The sequence below is a fragment of the Haliotis cracherodii genome, unplaced genomic scaffold (assembly GCF_022045235.1).
Source record: "Haliotis cracherodii isolate W230 unplaced genomic scaffold, xgHalCrac1.p SCAF_9, whole genome shotgun sequence".
NCBI lineage: Eukaryota > Metazoa > Mollusca > Gastropoda > Lepetellida > Haliotidae > Haliotis > Haliotis cracherodii.
This window is the reverse complement of record NW_027266343.1, coordinates 15,983,769-16,003,435: the sequence shown is the minus strand read 5'-3', so window position 1 is coordinate 16,003,435 and position 19,667 is coordinate 15,983,769. Positions and strand designations below refer to the sequence as shown.

The window sequence follows — 19,667 nt, the reverse complement described above, 5'->3', positions numbered from 1 at the left end:
TTGGGCGATCAAGGTTCTCTTGGGGTTCTCCTGACACGACTTACTAAGGATTGTCAGATCTGGAGAGAGAGATCTGAGTAACACTTTCTTATGGTATAGACTAAGGACCAAGTGTGTAATCTTATGTCCTGTATTGCAGACATTCTCATGTAGTTTTGACGGCAACTGTAAGCTGGACCCCCACACCAGGAAATTCTGCTCTGGATGTCGTCTCAAGAAATGCTTCACTATCGGAATGAAGAAAGACTGGATACTCAGTAAGTGAGACCATCTTAGTTTGGTTGCTGAACAGTTAACATCAGGTATTTCGTAACAATAGTTACGGGTTTAACGACTGAATCCTTAAATCTAGACCATCTATTTGCCATTCCAGAATGATTTTTGTTCAGGTTTCAAATTTGTAATAAAAAATTTGTCAAAATATGTTGCCTATTTAAAATTTGTGCCGTAAAGCACGAGCAAGCTGCCATCTGATTGGTCATTCCATTAGTCAGTCAAAGTTCGCGCAATGTCGGTCTGATCTGATTTTAATGAGATTGGATCAATTGATGAAATATAATGCTAAGGTTTGGATAAGTATATAGCTGAAAGGGCTATAGATTATGAGATTTTCTGGTACCCGCGATAATATAGAGTCAGACAACATTAATAATGATGGTGATGATGATGATGATGATGATGCCGCGATAATATAGAGTCAGACAACATTAATAATGATGATGATGATGATGATGATGATGATGATGCCGCGATAATATAGAGTCAGACAACATTAATGATGATGATGATGATGATGATGATGATGCCGCGATAATATAGAGTCAGACAACATTAATAATGATGATGATGATGATGATGATGATGATAACAACAACTTAGTTGATAGTCATGGTGCTGCGTCACTATCACCCCCGTCAGTGGATCACTGTGCAATCAAATTACATTCTCAACTCCCTTGGTAGTATACACTCTACATGCCTCTTGCAGGTGACGACCAGCTTGCAAAGCGGCGGCGAAGACTCAAAGACACCAAGTCCCCAGATCGGTCAGAACAGGAACCCCTGTCCTCATCCGAATCACCTTCGGGCAGTTCTGCAGAGGTGAGCACCAGCTACAACTCCGACGGCCTCTACAGCCCCACCTTCAGTGAACACTCCCCGCCACAGCCATCTCCATCCCATGCCACAACCAACAACATCGCCACAAAATCAGAACCCGATGATAACTCGTATCCCGTGCCTCTGCCCGAGGATGTACGACTAAGTATTGCAGAAATTGAGCAGGTCTATACCTCCATTTTTGATGCTCCGTATCATGAAACCCAAGCTATGCGCCTTGAAACTCAACCCCAGACATCCAATGATCTGTTCAACATGACCGACATCTTTATTCGTCGACTCATCAAGTTTGCCAAGCTCATCCCAGAGTTCCGGGCCTTAGCTCAAGAAGATCAAATTCATCTATTAAAAGTAAGATAATGATAATACAAGGGCCCCATTAGCGCTAAGATGATCTCTGCTTTAACATTGATGTGCAGTGGCTGTTTGACTAAGGTCATATGACCCTGGGTTCTCATGTTCAAAGCTATCATAGTACTTTGTCTCCCATAGACTTATAACAGACTCAAGATATGGGGTAGAAAATGTCTTCATCAACCCGTGCTTGCCGTAAAAGGCGACCATGCTTGCCGGAGGAGGTGACTAAGGGGATCGGGTGGTCAGGCTCACTGACTTGATTGATGCATCTTATCGTATCCCAGTTGTGTAGATCGGTGCTCATGATGTCAATCACAGGATCGTCTGGTCCAGACTTGATTATTTGCAGACCCTATGGTATAGCTGGAATATTGCTGAGTGCGGAAATCTTAACCCTGTTACTGTCATAACACCTCTTTCACAAGGAGTGATGATAGTCACAGTGCTAAGTTATTGTGGGATTTTATGTGTTTTTGTTTAATTGATGAATATTGTATATTAGTGCTGGAAAGAGTTCTCATGAGCCGTCTTCTGATACCGCGATAATATAGAGTCAGACAACATTAATAATAATGATGATGATGATGATAATAATAACAATAACAATAACTGAGTTTATAGCAATTATGCTTGCCGGAAGAGGCGACTAACGGGATCAGGTGGTCAGCTGACTTGGTTGATGCATGTCATCGTATCCCAATTGCGTGGATCGATGCTCATGATATCAATTGACGGATTGTCTGGTCCAGACTTGATTATTTGCAGACCGCCGTCATACAGCTGGAATGTTGCTGAGTGTGGCGATAAACAACAAACAAAAGACACATTTACTTGCTGTTTGTTGATCCTCGTGACATGACGGTCCACTTCTGCACGTGTGTCTTCTGTGTATTTTAGTGCTCTTTTTGCTCTCAGATTTATGATGCTCTTTCTTAGGTTTTGGTTATGTCCTCATTATTTTTTGTTGCCGATTCCTTGTCTGTTGCAGACTATTGACAGTCTTTTGTTGCAGTCTGTCGGTTTCATTGCTATGTGACTGCCTCTATGGTTTAGTGGTAGAGCGTCCGCCCAGAGTGCAGAAGGTCTGGGGTTCAATCCCCAGGCGTGTCATACCAAAAGACATTAAAAGATGGTACTTGTTGTTACCCTGTCTTACGCTCGTCATTAAGGGGCTAAAACAAGGACTGGTCAGCTCGGAGTCAGTACGCTGTGTCTGAGTGGGGTATCCAGGTTAAACTGCAGCATGGTATCTTAGTGAGCTAGCACTATAAATCGGCATAGGTCCAGACTAGTACAAGCAGCCACACACACACGTGCATGCACATCGCTTTATGAGGGCAATAATCTTGGACGCGACGTAAAACCCCATTTCACCTCACTTCATTGTTATGTCCATTGTTTCAGTAGGTATTTTTCTTTGTAATTCCCTGCATGTGCACATGCCAAGGTTGGACCAGTCCATTTAGATGAGAGGGGAGTGAGCCTTGCTCACGATGTTGCAATGGTGTGGAAAGGGAAAGTACATTGTTTTTGTCACCCTGTGGTGAAAATAGGTTCGCACCCCCACTCCGGGGGATATGGTTTCAATGCTCTAAGTGTACTTCTCACGTGTTGAAATTCATATCGCCTTTGGGACAACACTAATCTCTGCTAATAGAATGGCAACATGATACTCTGGATAATGGAGGATATTCATTGTGTTGACAGTGACAGTAGCTCATATTACTTAGTCTTTTCATAAAACAAATCTTCCATTCTTTCATCCATTTGTCACTCTCCCATTTAGTCGTCCTTCATCACCATATGGATCCATCAATCTATCAATTCTTTATTTTGAAGAAGGATTGCTGTTTTCCAGTTACACTGATGTAAGGACACGTAATATTTGTTGGCATTGTCACAAAGTCGATACTGACAGTCATGACATGCCAATGGAAGGTCATCCAAGGTCACGATGACCTTTGTCACTAATACTCTAGCTGAATTACGCTTTACAAATACCATGGAAGAATGACAATCACAAGAGCTATGGCAAAATACTTCATCACAAATATCAAAGGATTTCAACATTTTATACTTTTTTGGGAAATGTTTTTTCATCATGACGTGACTCCAACCTATTATCAGTGTATGACTCCAGCTGAATCTCGAGGACGACTTCAGCAGTAAATTATGCATGAGGTCCAACTTAGTTTGGTGGAGATTCTCAAACCTGCCACTGGGAAAGTGATCAGAATAGAGCACTGCTGCAGATACTATTTTTCGCCAAGGCATGTTTACTCACATGTTATCATTCACATTGGGTATTTATTTTCTTTGGGTATTCAATATTCCCTTTTTATTCTGTCTATTGTTTTGTTTTTTAAACCAATGGAAAGACATTTTTTTCAAAATTCCAGGTAACGTCTAATATTCTTCTGTTCATGTGTTGCCCAACATGTGTACGATGGTGCATGAGCTCTCAAAACAACAATGATACATGTGTCGCTTGCAATACCATATTCGAAGTAATAAGCGCCCCACTCTAATGAGCGCCCATGGTGATATTTGCTTATATATTGGCTAGTGAACAATCCCAATTAGCACCCCTTCCGATTGATCAATGTACACAAGACTTATCTATTCGTGTATAATACGCACTCGTGTGTTATATGCGCCCTTAATTATGGGCAGTTAAATTCTGGAAAATATATCTGTCGTGTATGATACGCACAGACTTTTCTTTTGTATCATTTCAGACTGTCAGCATAAACAACGAAATTTACAATCTTTCAACTCTCACCAAAATCATATGCTAATAAGACTCCCCTATTTCTAATTTTGAGAGTGCCCTGGGCGCTTATTACATTATTCTCTGCAGTTGAATTAATGTTTAGATGATGCCATTGTTCGATCAGTTAGTAAATATGAGTACTGTTATTCTGGTAAGCTGATAAGGTTAATTGGCTAATTACGCACTTTTTAAAACATTTTTGCTTTTACATGTATTTGCAGAAACTCAATTATAATTGGGTAATGGTGATATATTTTGCATATTTATGCAAGTTCAGATTTTCTGGAGCTTTGATAGAACGTCTTACCATATTCAACGCAATAAGTGCCCACGGCGATATTTGCTAATATATTGGCCAGTGAACAATCCCAATTAACCTTCCGATTGATCAATGTACACAAGACTTATTTATTTGTGTATAATACATGTGTTATATGCATCCTTAATTATGGAAAATTAAATTCTGGAAAAAAATATCTCTCGTATATAAACATTTCAGGTTGTCAGCATAAACCACGAAATTTATGATCATTCATCTCTGTTGTTTTTCACCAAAATAATGTTCTAATAAGAGCCCCCTATTTCTAATTTTGAGAGCACCCTAGGCGCTTATTATGTTGAATACGGTAACTGGCATCCTATGAGATAAGCAGGAAATGGCGGTTTGGACAGCATGCTGGTTTGCTCAGAGCTCCTTAATTTTCAAAGAACACATGAAGGAAAGGATAACACTTGGTTCTCTAGTGCACGTTTGCTGATTCAACTTCTCAAGCACTTATCAATTACCTTGTGTCTTAAATCAACAATGCTAGTTAACTTGCTAGCTTGTGTCTTGGATCCCATCTGTGAATTGGTGCTCCTGGTCCAGATTTTATTATTTACAGAATGCATTAATATAGCTGGAATATTGTTGACTGCAACGTTAAACAACATTCAGACATTAACTCAGTGAGTTTGATTTTACACCGCTTTTAGCAATATTCCAGCAATATCACGGCGGGGGACACCAGAAATGGGCTTCACATATTGTACCCATGTCAGGAATCGACATACGTCGTGATGTCAATCACTCGATTTTCTGGTCCAGACTCGATTATTTACAGACCGCAGTCATATAGCTGGAATATTGCTGAGTGCGGCGTTAAACAACAAACAAAAAGAACTGGTCTCCAGCAAACCATGCAAAACAGGATCGAGTGGTCTATCTTGCTGACTTAGTTGATGCCTGTCATCATATCCTAATTGCGTAGATCAATGTTCATGTCAATCACTGGATCATTTTGTTCAGACTCAATTTTTTTCAGATCACCACCATATAGCTTGTGTTGTTGCTGAGTGCAGTGTTAAGCAACAAAACAAACAAATCAGGCACACAGTTTCTGAAGGTGAAGGTCCCTGTTTGTGAATGAGGCTGCCATTAGTGGTACGAGGCACGTTAGCCTACTATGACATATGTCCAACTCTGCTTCGTTGTGTTTGTTTTGTTCATTGCATACTCATATTAATTGTCCTGTTCTGTTTTCAAATCAGGGCGGAATCATGGAGATCTTTGTGCTGAGATCCGCGATGGGCTTCGACAAGCAGCAACAGATGTGGAAATACAAGATGGGGACAGGAACGACATCCAAGTTAAGCCCCACTATAATCAAGGACACACTTGGACACGAAATGTACACCGAACACGTCAAGTTCGTCAAATCATTTCACGTTTTGACAGGAAGCAATCGTATCGTTATGATGCTTCTGTTCATCATCGAACTCTTTTCCTCGGATCGTCCAAACTTGAAAAACAAAGCTTTGGTTGCCAAGGGCCAGGAAAAATACTCCATGTGGCTGCAAACGTATTTGGAATCACTGTACTCGGTCACAGAAGCTCGATCTTTATATCCCAAGCTCCTTCTCAAACTATTGGATGTACGAAATCTCGGTGAAACAAGCTCCCAACTAGCATCTCAGCTTGATGTGTCGAAGCTCGAACCTTTGCTAGTAGAAGTGTTTAATCTAAATTCATGAGATCTATATTTAAGAAGAATTTATTGGTGTACGTGGAGAATTATTTTCAGGATTGAAAGCGAAGTGTTATAACTGTTATTGACAACGCACAGGCAGGGATCTGTTTTGATATATGTGATTGTGTTGCACAGCTGTTGCGTCACGTGGGTCAGTACCTCTGACAGCGATGTTTATTTCAACAACGGATTCATCATGTATTTCTTCGTACTGTGTCTTATTTTCAGGAATTGAGATTTCCGTGGGAATTTTGCCAAGTTCATTCAGAAACGGAAGGAACTACCATTTACACTTTCTTTCGTTCCGTGTTTGTTAATTTCCTTGAAGGATGTATATTTCGTTTTGGTTGAAATGAACAGCTGTCGGGTTGTGCTTCTGTATAGAATCATTCCTAATAGACACTACTGTTTATGTGTTTGTTGATCAGTTTGTGATAGGAGATTCTTGCCATCCGTGTTATTATACGTCCTCGCAGCCTTCGACTGAGAACCACAGAACGTGACTCCCTCTTCACTCAATGGAAGAAAAAACGTTGCTGGGACAACATCAATGGTTTCTCCCAAACCAGGAGTATGGCTTTTGAAATACAATTCATGGAACAAACTACAGTAGAGAAAATAAAATATGTGATTCTTTATTTCAAAATTTGTTTGCTGGGGAGGTAACGTCATTGAAACGAGTCCCTAATTTCATTTTCTGATTTGCTACCAACAAGACTTATAAATATCTGGAGCTCTGGATGCACAATGCAAAGATAGCATCATTCTTAGTGATGCTTGAATTCGACCTTGAAAATGTATTTGAAAATATGGATCCTATGTTGTTTGTTAAACTCATCAATTGGAGGTCACATACGCCATTGTGAAGCTGAACAGCAAGGGATGATTATCTACAATGAAATTCATTCACCTCACAATTATTTTATAATTAACTGTATTAATGGTAACTTGGATGTGGTAATATGTTTAAGGTGTCGCCATGTGTGCGAAGAAATGGTATAGTGTCTAATTTCTGGTATGAGGCCAAATGGCTGTCCACTGTCTAGTGCCTGATTCTACTGAGACTGTCTACAGTATCTGTTCTGATGACCATCTGTGTGGATGGTTAGACAGATGGCGTATGCTTGTGTTACATCAGTAACTTATTTCATGTTTAATGTAAAACAATCTAATTCAAATCAGATCTTTTTCTCCCATATGATACCTGTTTGCATGAAGATCTGAGGCCAGCACATTGGAGGTCGCACCAGCTAAATCCTGAGCGACGTCTGCCTGCCCATTCTCAATGAAGGATGCATGAGCCAGTCACATGTCAGCTTTCTGGAAGAATTTGGCTTCATTTTTTTAAAACTCAATTCAGAAATTTTGATTTTTACAAATGAAAACCAAAGAATACAAATATTCCTTCAGTGGTTCTCCCATTTGGTAAAGAAACAGCATCATGTATGAAATATCCACAACAATGTAATGGTGTGACTTTATTTATCTACATTCAGATCTTCTCGGTTTAGTTCATTTCAGAAATGCTGGTCAAAACACTTCGCTCATATTACTATATCCTCCAGTGGTCAAATGTGCTCGGATCTGAGCAGAGATTGTGGAGTTTCAAGTTACAAAATGACATTCCATTAACAGACTCAGTGCTGGTCCTCATACAGAGGGGCCTAGGGATGGTGGATCTTTAAGACAGATAAAGGAGATCATATTGCCAACCAAAACCTCTATGTAACAAAGTAATATTTCAAATTTAGAAACCTCAACACTGATTAATTAGAAAGTTCACTGACACAAGCTCCTATAAAGATGCCTGAGATCTGATCTTCATGCAAAAAGGTATATTGAAATTAAAGATCTGATATTAATTACATTGACTGAATATGTAGAATTACAACATCTATGAAACGTGGATGAAAGAAAATGAAAGTACCTATCTAGACTGTGTTTGTAGAATGACTAACCTTGCCACGCCGTGTGTTGTTGTTACATCAGCCCGGGATCTGACCTCGGATCGGTAACATATGCACACATGTAGGTCTCGTCTAAAATACAACCTTATAGTTTCGTGGCCTTAGTGTAAACAAAACAATTTCAAGAATATAGTTTTTTTCTCGTGAGAAAAAGCTGAGCATAAACATGAATGACTTCAATTGACTAACAGATCTTGTATGCAGATCAGACTTGCATTTCAAAAAGCCAACATTTCTCATTTGGAAACAAATCCAATATCTGTCCGCAGTATCATTAAAGCTCAGCTGCACACTCTGGCTAATTTCACTCTGATGTAAGCTCTCATAATGGCCAAGAACCTAATCATCCATCTGGTAATTTTGTTTTCTTTCTACTCCTTGTTTGATGAAAGATGGTTTGTTGAATTTGAAATCATTTCATCAGTTTGATCAAAGTTTTCATCGTTTCAAGTCTTCATCAGGTAGAAATCTTTCATTGAAGCATCCTTCTATATTTCTGTTTTTTGTATGCCAGTTTCTAACAAGTAATGTCATTATTTTAGTAGAGTAGATTGATCCAGGTGACGATGAAACACATTTAAAAACATTTTTATTCGATTTGTATAATAGATTGTGTCGTATATTTCTTGTGTTATGACCAAATCAAGCCTACATTTTGCAGAATGTGCAAGTTATATAATTAATTACTTTTTTCAATGTTGACCCCTTTTTGTTTGAATGTTTAAGTTTATTTTCAAGAAATGTTTATTGGAAAATAGCATCAATTTAACCCCAAAAGGCTTCCGCATTTGTTTCATATAAGGAGATGGTGAATTAGGACATTGTTTGACATGGCAATACAATGATGACGAAAACTGCTCAATAATTTGCCTAGAGGTCCACACTTTGTGGAATTTTGAAAAGATTGTTGCAAATATGTATCAAATAGGGCTGGGACGGGTTACTCGGGTACTTGGGTCGGGTGGGTACTAAGTAGGACCCGGGTACCCACAGGACTACCCGGACCCGTGGTTAGTCACATGATATATTGTTTATGACAAAAAGTATGTGAATCTCTATGTTTAAACTACAAGTCATTAATGTTCGAGTTCTTCCTGACTACTACGCCCATTCCTTCTGACTTTTATATGTTTGAATAGAAATAAGACTTCAGTCAACTTCAGTGTATACACCAGATCGTTTTATACATGTATCTAAACACATTGTACCAGACCTACGGTTAAACTTTTTCCAATCGGACAGTTTGTACCTACTTCTTGAGACCTACAGCGGGTACCTGGGTAGGGTCGGGTAATAGGGGGGTGGGAACCCGGGTAGCAAATTTGGACTCGTCCCAGCCCTTGTATCAAACTGTTCATGCAGACTAACTGTAACTGTAATTGTGAAATACATATTCGACGTAATAAGCGCCCAGGGCGCTCTCAAAATTAGAAATAGGGGGCTCTTATTAGATTTTTGGTCAGATTAAAAGCGATTGCAAATTTTGTGGTTTATGCTGACAGTCTGAAATGATATGAAAGAAGAATCTGTGTGTATTATACACGATAGATATATTTTCGAGAATTAAATTCCCCATAATTAAGGGACCGGTGCATATAACTAACGATTGCATATTATACACGAATAAATAAGTCTTGTGTACATTGATCAATCGGAAAGGGAGCTAACTGGGATTGTTCACTTGCCATTACATTAGCAAATAACGCCGTGGGCGCTTATTAGAGCGGGGCGCTTATTACGTCGAATACGGTATGTGTTTTTAGTTAGACGTGTTCTTGCTATATTCTTGTACTACTTTCACAACAACTTGTTGAATTTTCCTTTCTTTCCTGAACTTTTTTGTTTCTTCTATAGAATGAAAATAGTTTCCCATTATTTAAATATTTTCACATGCTTGTTAAGATGTAAAATATTACAATTTATTGGAAAAATGTTCTTTTTTAAGAAAAGAGTAAATGCATGTAATTACACCACACCCAGACATAATGTTTTTGTAAACCTGCAACTTTTTTGCTGTGTTCATAAGACAAAATACTTCATTGAACAACCCGGTGATCCCTCAGCGGATTTTTGTTTTATTTTCAATATGAGTACAAATAGTACAATATGAGTCCCTTTGTGGTGAATAGGGAATTCATATTATTTTCCATAAAACTACTTCAGTTCTCCATACTGCAAGTGTCTGATGTTTCGACTTTTTGTCTCTATAAGGCATTCATATTATTCTCTAGGATTCTATGTTGCAAAACTGGATATGTCCATCAACTGAAACCAATTTATAGTTATTTCTGAGAAATAAGAGGTAGAATGGGTATGCTATGTCAGAGTTAGAAATGAACCACAAAAGTCCAGGGATCCGAATCATCACTAATAAAATAGTTAAAAATTCCGGAGGTCCCTATATTCATAGAGCAGATCACAAGAATCCCAGGAGCTCTGTGTATTTCAAACTCTGTATGAATGTTAGGCCTTTTGTTGTTTATTAGTTATTTTACAAAATACAAAAATTCAAATATGATTAATAATTTTCAACTTCCAGTTTCGTACTGCTACTAATGAAGGAAAAACAAACTCATACGTCACAGCGTCCCAGAACTGCGATTGCGTAACGATACCGAAAGATACATTTTTGTATTTATTGTTGGAATAAAATTTTGTATGTGTTAGTCACCATTTTTTTTCAAAACAGCTGTGAGAAAAATCACATTTTTCACCTAATTGTATAACAAAGCCTGCCCCAATGTTTTTTGGTGTAAATGCTATATATTTTTTTCTAAATTTAGTTTCATTTTTGTCGGTCTCATAAACCAACTAAAAAACTGTAAGGCCATACAGTACAAGAGAGAAGAAATTTGCTGAAGAGGGATATTTAGATCTATTTCTAGAACACGTCTCAAGTGCATGCTAAATTCTTTTAGGGCACTGATAAAAAACAGTTTTAATACCTTTAAGAGGATGCTATGTTAGGATCATTGAAACTTTCACACGCAGGAAATCTGCGTCACTAACCCCATTTATGAAGCTTGTTTGAAGTTTATTTTGCTAGATCGTCATTTGGAAAATGGTGATTCCATGTGACGTTATATTCTAAGGGTGTCAAGTGGTTCCAGATTTTGGTAGCCCTTTGAAATAAACACACTCCAGAGACATATGTGCTGCTAAGTCTATTTAATGGTCTATGAAATTTTGCTGACCGGCTATATAATATGGGTTGAAATAAAAATTAATGATATTTGTGCAGCTAAATATGTTTTTTTTCATAATTATACAGTTGTTTTGGTCAGTCATTTTAGTTTGAATAAATCTTTTAATGCTGTTGAAGGGGTAGATGTTTACTGTTATATACATAGACTGTATTTACATCTGAAAAGTCTTTGTTCTCCTTATAAAGTGTTTGTATTGGCAAGACAGTATACAATGCGTTTGGTCAATTATTATTTAAAAGTTAACTGTACCATTCATTGTCAAATTTTTATAGCTGAAATTTATTTTTTTCTAATACATCAAGATAACGCTGTCTAGCAAATTTTAGTAACTCTAAAAATATATATAAAATTTACGAATCTAGCTTAAACGCCTGTCATTTGAATCCTTAAACCAAACTGAAAAAAAGAACATGTCGTTAAGGTGTTTTGCCAAGGCCAGCAATAGTCTAAGTTCATGTGTCTGTGTAACATTAAATACATCGCCTTCAGGCACATAACAAGTTCACAAGCCATGCACTTTCTTGGAGTAAGGGAGACAACTCTCATGACCCTATTAACTGGAGCACCTGTAAGTACTTTTGCTGCTTTTGCTTCGAGGTAAAGATTTTGAAGGTATTTTCATTAAACATAAAGCAGATATGTCTTGAAATTAGAAATTGATATTGATCATTTGTAAGTAAATCAGTGATTAGCAGGAAAATTGGGGAATACATAATTAATTTGTTCAAAATGATTATTTTTATTGTTGTTTTGTTTAATTCAGAGGTATTTTAACATTCTACCTTCACACTCGTTCAGTGTGAATATATGAAACTAAGCCTTTTCGTCTTTAATGGTCCTGTTATCAGTGAAATACAAGTTGATTCTACAAAACCTTACAGTAGTTGGAACATTTATTTGGCATGAGAATACCTTCAGTGCATGGCAATAATTTGTTTATCAATCATAGAAGAAGTAAATATTCATAAGATAGACATGTATACATGTCAAGGTGTTCCGAATTGGGATGCCATGACATAACTAAATTACTTTTCAAAACTGTTTGACCGAGTCTTACCCGAGATGAGAGTGAGTGGGTATAGTTTTACGCCGCTTTTAGCAATATTCCAGCAATATCGCAGTGGGGGACACCAGAAATGGGCTTCACACATTGTACCCATGTCGAGAAACAAACCTGGGTCTTCGTCATGATGAGAAAACACTTTAACCACTAGGCTACCCATCCGTACCTAGAGATATCATTTCTGAATTTTTCCTCATTTACAGCTGTTCATTTATTATCGTTTTTTTGTTAAAAAAATCATGTAAGGATATCACTACAATGAAGTTTAATGCAAGTTCATAAACATGTGATAATGGATTGTTCGGTAACACCATCCAGACATCAGCTACGTTGAAAAAGATCCGGGGTAGAATAGGTCTTCAGCAACCCAAACTTGCCGTAAAAAGCGACTATGCTTGTGGTAAGATCGGGTGGTCAGGCTCGCTGACTTGTCGATGCATGTCATCATGACCCAATTGCATGGATCGATGCTCATGATGTCAATCACTGGATTGTCTGGTCCAGACTCAATTATTTACAGAATGCCGTCATATAGCTGGAATATTGCTGAGTGCGGCAATTAACAACAAACAATGTTTTTGAAAACCAAATGACCCCTGCAAAACCATCAGAGATCTTTCAGTTTTTCACCATCAGTGACCTCCCTTGACTTGTAATTCTGCTGTATTGAAAGTTTTGTAGATATATATATATCTATATATAATTCACAAAAACTAACTTAAACCATGTGCCTAATTGTCTATGAAATTTAGCATGCATTAAAACGTTTTGAAAATGCATATTAATTTGTGAAATGTTTCGTAATAGCCACAAAATCAAATTAAGTTGATCTGTGCATGTAGACAGGAGGAATCAAAAACAACATCGTCGTTGTTTAGGTTTGAATCTCATTCAGTGAGTTTCAAGATTGACAAAATTACATTATGTATGATGCTTGAAAACATGATATTGCGTTTTCATTGTGTGATGGTATATGTGCCTTGTTGTCTATGATAAGTAAAAGTTTGTGCATATCGTAAATAGGTCAATAAGAAGACACACAATTTTATAGAAAACAACTTCTGGTTTATTCCTAATGTTGTACATTTTCTTATTTGCTCACCAACTTCATGAAAGCCAGTCAAACAGTAAAAAGTTTACACAAGTATTTCATCTGAAATTTACTGGTGCTGCTACATTACATATCAGATAATTCAGTCTCACAGATGACGTTGTCCAAATCCTGATCTTGCTCAGGTGGCTGTCATCTGGGCACCAAGAACCACTGTGGAGAATTGCGTTCTTTGGTGTGCCATTAAAATGAATTCTCCCTGATAATGTTTCTAGGATTGTCAGCACCTTTTCAATTGTAGACATTGTAGACATTTGAGATGCATCACTTTGGCCTTTCCCACGTTAAACACACACACACCATGATGAAACTGTTACAGCAGAGTTGAACTAAATTTACTCATTCTAGAAAAATTGGGTTCTCTTTAGTATTTGGGAGGGGCAGGGGTGTCCCATTCGTCTAAGGCGCCGCGATTTGCTGTGCAGAGTTGCGTCCCTTGGGCACGCCAGAAACCTAGGATTGTGGGTTCAAATCCTGGTTCGCACCGATTATGTTTATAGGTTTGTTAGCACCATACCCATGCTCGTGGGTTTCACCGAAGTGGTAAACATTTGAGACCTGCATCACTTCGGGCTTTCCTCCCACATTAAGCTGACACGCCGTGATATAACTGGAATACTGTTAAAAGCGGCGTTAAACCCAACTCACTTACTCACTTTAGTATTTGCAGCTAATAACAGTCGATAAACACACCAGAATCTACTGTAAACGATGCTGAGAGCCAAGTTTGGTGTATCAGCCTCAACCGTTGCAACCTGACTTTGAGCTAGATGCTCTGCTAAACTATTGACTGAAGGTGAAAAGTCAGGAGATTTCTTCAAACAGTTAAATATTTTCCATATTTGTTTACAGCTAAGACAGGATATCCTATATATGGAAACCCCTCAGATTTGTGTGAGGGTAAGAATCTACAGGAAATTGCTTCTTTGATCACACTCGTGGTGTTTTTAACATTTTCATCATCACCAGTCACATGAAATGTTATCTATCATTTGTGCTGAAGTTTTAAGAAAACTCTTGAATCTATTCTTGTCTTATGAAGGTTTTAAACTAACTACTGCTTGTATTGAGTCCAATTATATATTAAACAGAACTAATATTGAACATAGTTTTTCGGCATCTGATGTGTATGTTCCTTAAATAGAAGCAGTTTTTGGGGAAATATGCTTTGTAAATGTTACTGCTCAAGCTCCTTCCCAGCGCGTGAGACCTTCGTTACACTCTCGGTTACATCGCTGCTACCAGTGTGGGCGCGGCCATTACAAGAATCTTGAATTTGCCCTCTAACCCCAAATGTAGTAACGTTTATACTTTTGTTTCTGTCTTTGGGAATGCCATCATATTTCATTTTGAAAAGGTTTATGACTGACCATGTTTTCCAGATGAATTTACTTTGTTGTTTTAATAATCAGATTGGTTTGAGATTGCAGACTAACGGAAAATCAACCAACGTCTCCCTTACATTCTTACTCTATCAATAACACAAGAGTTTTAATGAAACAGAAATTCAAATTGACAATAAAGAAAGTAATTTAGCAGGGGTAAGTGTATTCGGCGTCACGACAGTCGTCACTTGTTTGTAAACATAACGGTCATTCGGTTGCGAGTTCAACTCCAAACATGGTTGTGGCCACCTATCACAGTGGGGAGCTATGACTGGTGGCAGCGATAGTATAGAGAGCTCCGCGAACGGGCTATCACTGTGAGGAGCTTGGTCACTGCTTTGCAAAGTATGACTTTAATAACTGAACTGAAGTTAAACACCTATGGTATTAAAAATAGTATACAGGCAAATATCATTGCAACAGAAATGGGACTTTCATACTGTATTTGTCAGTGAGTTTTAAGTTTTAATAATCTTTTAAGCTAGATAGTTATTGAACTGACTTAGTAGATAGAACATGGAGAAAAACTGTTTTCCAAAAACTACCATCCATTTTGATACACATTTACATACACGCCTGTTGATAATATACCTCAAACATGTTTTCTTTTCTGTTGTTGGCGTCATTGGTAATTTGTAACATTGCTTTGTGTTGATACTTGCTCGTAAGACATTCGTACCTGTGATACTAATAATATTTGCTCAAATTGCACCTGAAAACAGATATGTTTACTTAGGATACGACATGGTATTTGTTATGTTTGAAGACTTGATATACATTAGTGTAAAGGTTATCTGATAGCGCTGGAGCTGTGTTAGTATACTGTTATTCATTAGCACTGCTTGTAAATAGAAGAAAGAGAGAAAATTAATTACTTCTTCAGGTGGTATTTGTTTGTTTGTTTGTTGTTTAACGCCACACTCAGCAATATTCCAGCTGTATGACGGCAGTCAGTAAATAATTGAATCTGGAACAGACAATCCAGTGATTGATATCATGGGCATCGAACCATGCAATTAGGATATGATGACATGCATCAACCAAGACCACCTGATCCTGTTAGCCACCCCTTACGGCAAACATGGGTTGCTGAAAACTAATTCTAACCCGGATCTTCACGAGTCTCAGGTTGTATTAAGAAACTGAGTAACTGATAACAATGTTAATATAATAAAAGGTTTGCCCTTATGAGTTGTTTCATTATAACTGTTATATAAACTTATTGGATGTCCACATTTGACATGAGACAAAAGTTGTTTGTTCTTTTAACTTTAAGGCAACTTTAAATTTTCAACACTTAAACATCCTCAAACAAATATTTCTTCCTTTGAATCCTTTATGAATCACTTTATATAAACCAATGTGTCATATTTTAAAGAACCAAAACTGTAATTTACCAATATTATCTGCATTTCAGTTATTTTGAAAACATTCTACTGTCATTGTGAATGAAAGACTATCTGCAAATCACCACTTGGAGATTTGTGTGGCATTTTACAGTGGTGGATTTGTTTTGTCTTTAGAATATTATTTTGAATTTTAGCTCATTATTGTTTTTTTAATGACCCATTAGTCGTTATTTGTCATATGGGAATCATTTAGAATTCTGATGCCTTTATTTGGTCATTTTTTTAATTAGTTGCCGGTATTTGTCATTCATTATCATTCACTTAATATACTAAATGTTTGGAATTTCCACTGCCTCAAATTGTGTGTATATTTTCACCAAGAATGACCTCATTCATACAAAATATCAACAGATTGTCATACAGATTGTCATACGCAATGTCATACAGATTGTCATGCTGACTGTCATACACATTGTCATACAGATTGTCATTAAGATTGTCAATCAGATTGTCATACACAATGTCATTCACATTGTTATTCTGATTGTCATACACAATGTCATACAGATTGTCATACACAATGTCATACAGATTGTCATACAGATTGCCATACTCAATGTCATACAGATTGTCATACACATTGTCATACAGATTGTCATACACAATGTCATACAGATTGTCATACACATTGTCATACAGATTGTCATACAAATATCCCCGCTGGCCTTGTTCAATCAGCTCCCATAGAAGTGTGTTTCTGTTGAACTGTTTTATTCATTAGATCTATTTAAGATGTTGATAATCCTATTTACACCTGGAGAGAGAAATGTTATATTGTTTTATATGTCTTTATTGCCATAGAAAATATTTGGATTTTATTTCATATACAATACTTGTTAGTGTAAAGTTGAGCTACATGTCGCAGATAACACATGTAGAGTATATTGTAGGAGCCACGGGTTGGCTAAGGCACTGCAATTTGCTGTGACCTGTTGCATCCCTTAGTTGTGCCAGGATCTGCTGATAAAAGTTGACATACAGGAGTCTTATTTTTACCTATTCTATTTGCCACAGCATCAGGACGTAACAAAGAGGGCTGGAACCCAAATGTTATTCATGTACCACTTGGCGATGTATTGTTTGTATATCTAAAATTACTGTCATGCTTAATAAATAGAAAATGTTTCAAATTCACCCTCTTCAATATATCTAGCCCTTCGAAAAAATATCAATGTCCCTTTTCATGTAAACCTCTATCAAATCGATCATGAAAAAGGATTATTGTTTTCATTTTTTTCTACCTTTCAAGCCCTCTTCTATTTTCAGCAAGTGTTCCTTGAATAAAGCACATTCTGCAGTGAAGGAAAATACTTGATTTTGATTGGTCAATCAGGGGTATCAAATCACAATAAACTCCCTCTGTTTGATTAACCCCCACCCCCACTCTCTGTTTGATTAAACCACAATAGCTATTAAATAGTGAACAATCTTTGCACAATTTCAATTTATTACAAAAATCTTTTCTTTGTTTTTCCATCCATCATTCCTATCTTTGATGTCCTTTTCCTTCTTCTCTCATTCCGTTTGTTGACATGCTGATTAGTGCTAATTGTTCCTGCAAGTTGGTTTGTAATTTATTTTGTTTTTCAATTGTGCCATATGTTTCTGTTTATAAACTTGTTACTTTGTCTTTGTCCCGATATTTATTCTGTAAGCACTTGTAAAAAGTCATATGGTGTATACATTTAGGGGAGAATAAAAGCAGTCATCATCTTAACACTTGTTTGTTTGTTTGTTTGTTTGTGTATTAAAGCCATACTCAGCATTATTCCACCTATATGATAGTTGGACTTGAGCAAGTACTTGTGGCCGTGGCCGAGTCCATCTCAGCAAGACTCAAGTCCCTATATTGGGACTAAGGGGAGATCACTCCAATTGTAGGTTAAGTGAACAAGTAATATTTATGTGCTATACATGTATTGTATTTAAGAAATAAACTACGAGTGGGAGTTGTTTATCGTACGTAAACATCGACCACGAGTCGTTTATTTCTTATATGAGATGTCAACATTATATACAGCCTCTTTAAGGATGTGGATAAAATGTACAAGCTTTAAATATAGTTACCTTAATTTCAATAATGATGATTTGCTGAATAGCATCCGACCTAGGCAATGTCGGACAAGTCCATTTTATGAACAGGTTGGTTAAGTTTGGTATTTCTCGCAATCCTCGCATCAATTATCGGTACCATGTCTGCTAATGCCGATTGTCATATATCTTCTACTTTTGGATGCGATTGTTTGAACATTGCGTTGATCTTCGTTTCCAAACTACATCTACAGCGAACAGACACTTCTCTCTAAAGAAAATAAGGTTGTCCAATATTCAAGTCATCAAGTTGCGATCGCACATTCGAATCTCCAGAAATGAAGTAATGATAGAATGTTTTATCGTGAAATAAACCACGCTTCATTCTTCATTGTACTTTGCAATTTATTGCAAAGCTATTTTTACATTTTTAACCAGTAATTTTAAATGTGGTATATTAGCTGAATATTTATATAACTGAGTTGCTTGGACAACAAAATATCCTTTCTGTTCTGTAATTTCTCCGACTCAGAAACAAACATATAACCTACCTGACACTGATGGGCTATACTTGACACACATTGGCATATACCTGACACTGGTGGGTTATGCTTGACACACTTGCATATACCTAATGCTGACGGGCTATACTTGACACACGTTTGCATATACTTGACACTGATGGGCTATACTTGACACACATTGGCATATATACCTGACACTGACAGGCTATACTTTACACACAGCATATACCTGACACTGATGGGCTATACTTGACACACAGCATATACCTGACACTGATGGCCTATACTTGACACAAATTGGCATATACCTGACACTGGCGGGCTATACTTGACACACATTTGCATATATCTGACACTGATGGGCTATACCTGACACACATTTGCATATACTTGACACTGATGGGCTATACTGGACATGCTGGCATACATTGGCATATATCTGACACTGATGGGCTATACTTTACACACAGCATATACCTGACACTGATGGGCTATATGTGACACACATTGGCATGTACCTGACACTGGCGGGCTATACTTGACACACATTTGCATATATCTGACACTGATGGGCTATACCTGACACACATTTGCATATACATGACACTGATGGGCTATACTTGACACACATTGGCATATACCTGACACTGGCGGGCTATACTTGACACACATTTGCATATATCTGACACTGATGGGCTATACCTGACACACATT

The 19,667-nt window shown here is 37.4% G+C and overlaps 1 protein-coding gene across 2 annotated transcripts in view; it reads left to right on the top strand.

Moving 5' to 3' along the window:
• The window catches only part of LOC139453314 (vitamin D3 receptor-like), a 165,649-nt gene extending 147,552 nt beyond the window's left edge, over positions 1-18,097 (top strand). For both annotated transcript variants that reach the window (XM_071234980.1, XM_071234981.1), the window contains 3 exons: positions 140-257; positions 988-1,469; positions 5,779-18,097. In XM_071234980.1, coding sequence (XP_071091081.1) covers positions 140-257; positions 988-1,469; positions 5,779-6,261 — 1,083 coding nt within the window. In that variant the 3' untranslated portion in view covers positions 6,262-18,097. The remainder of the gene's footprint in view (positions 1-139; positions 258-987; positions 1,470-5,778) is intronic.
• The last annotated feature ends 1,570 nt before the right edge of the window (positions 18,098-19,667 follow it).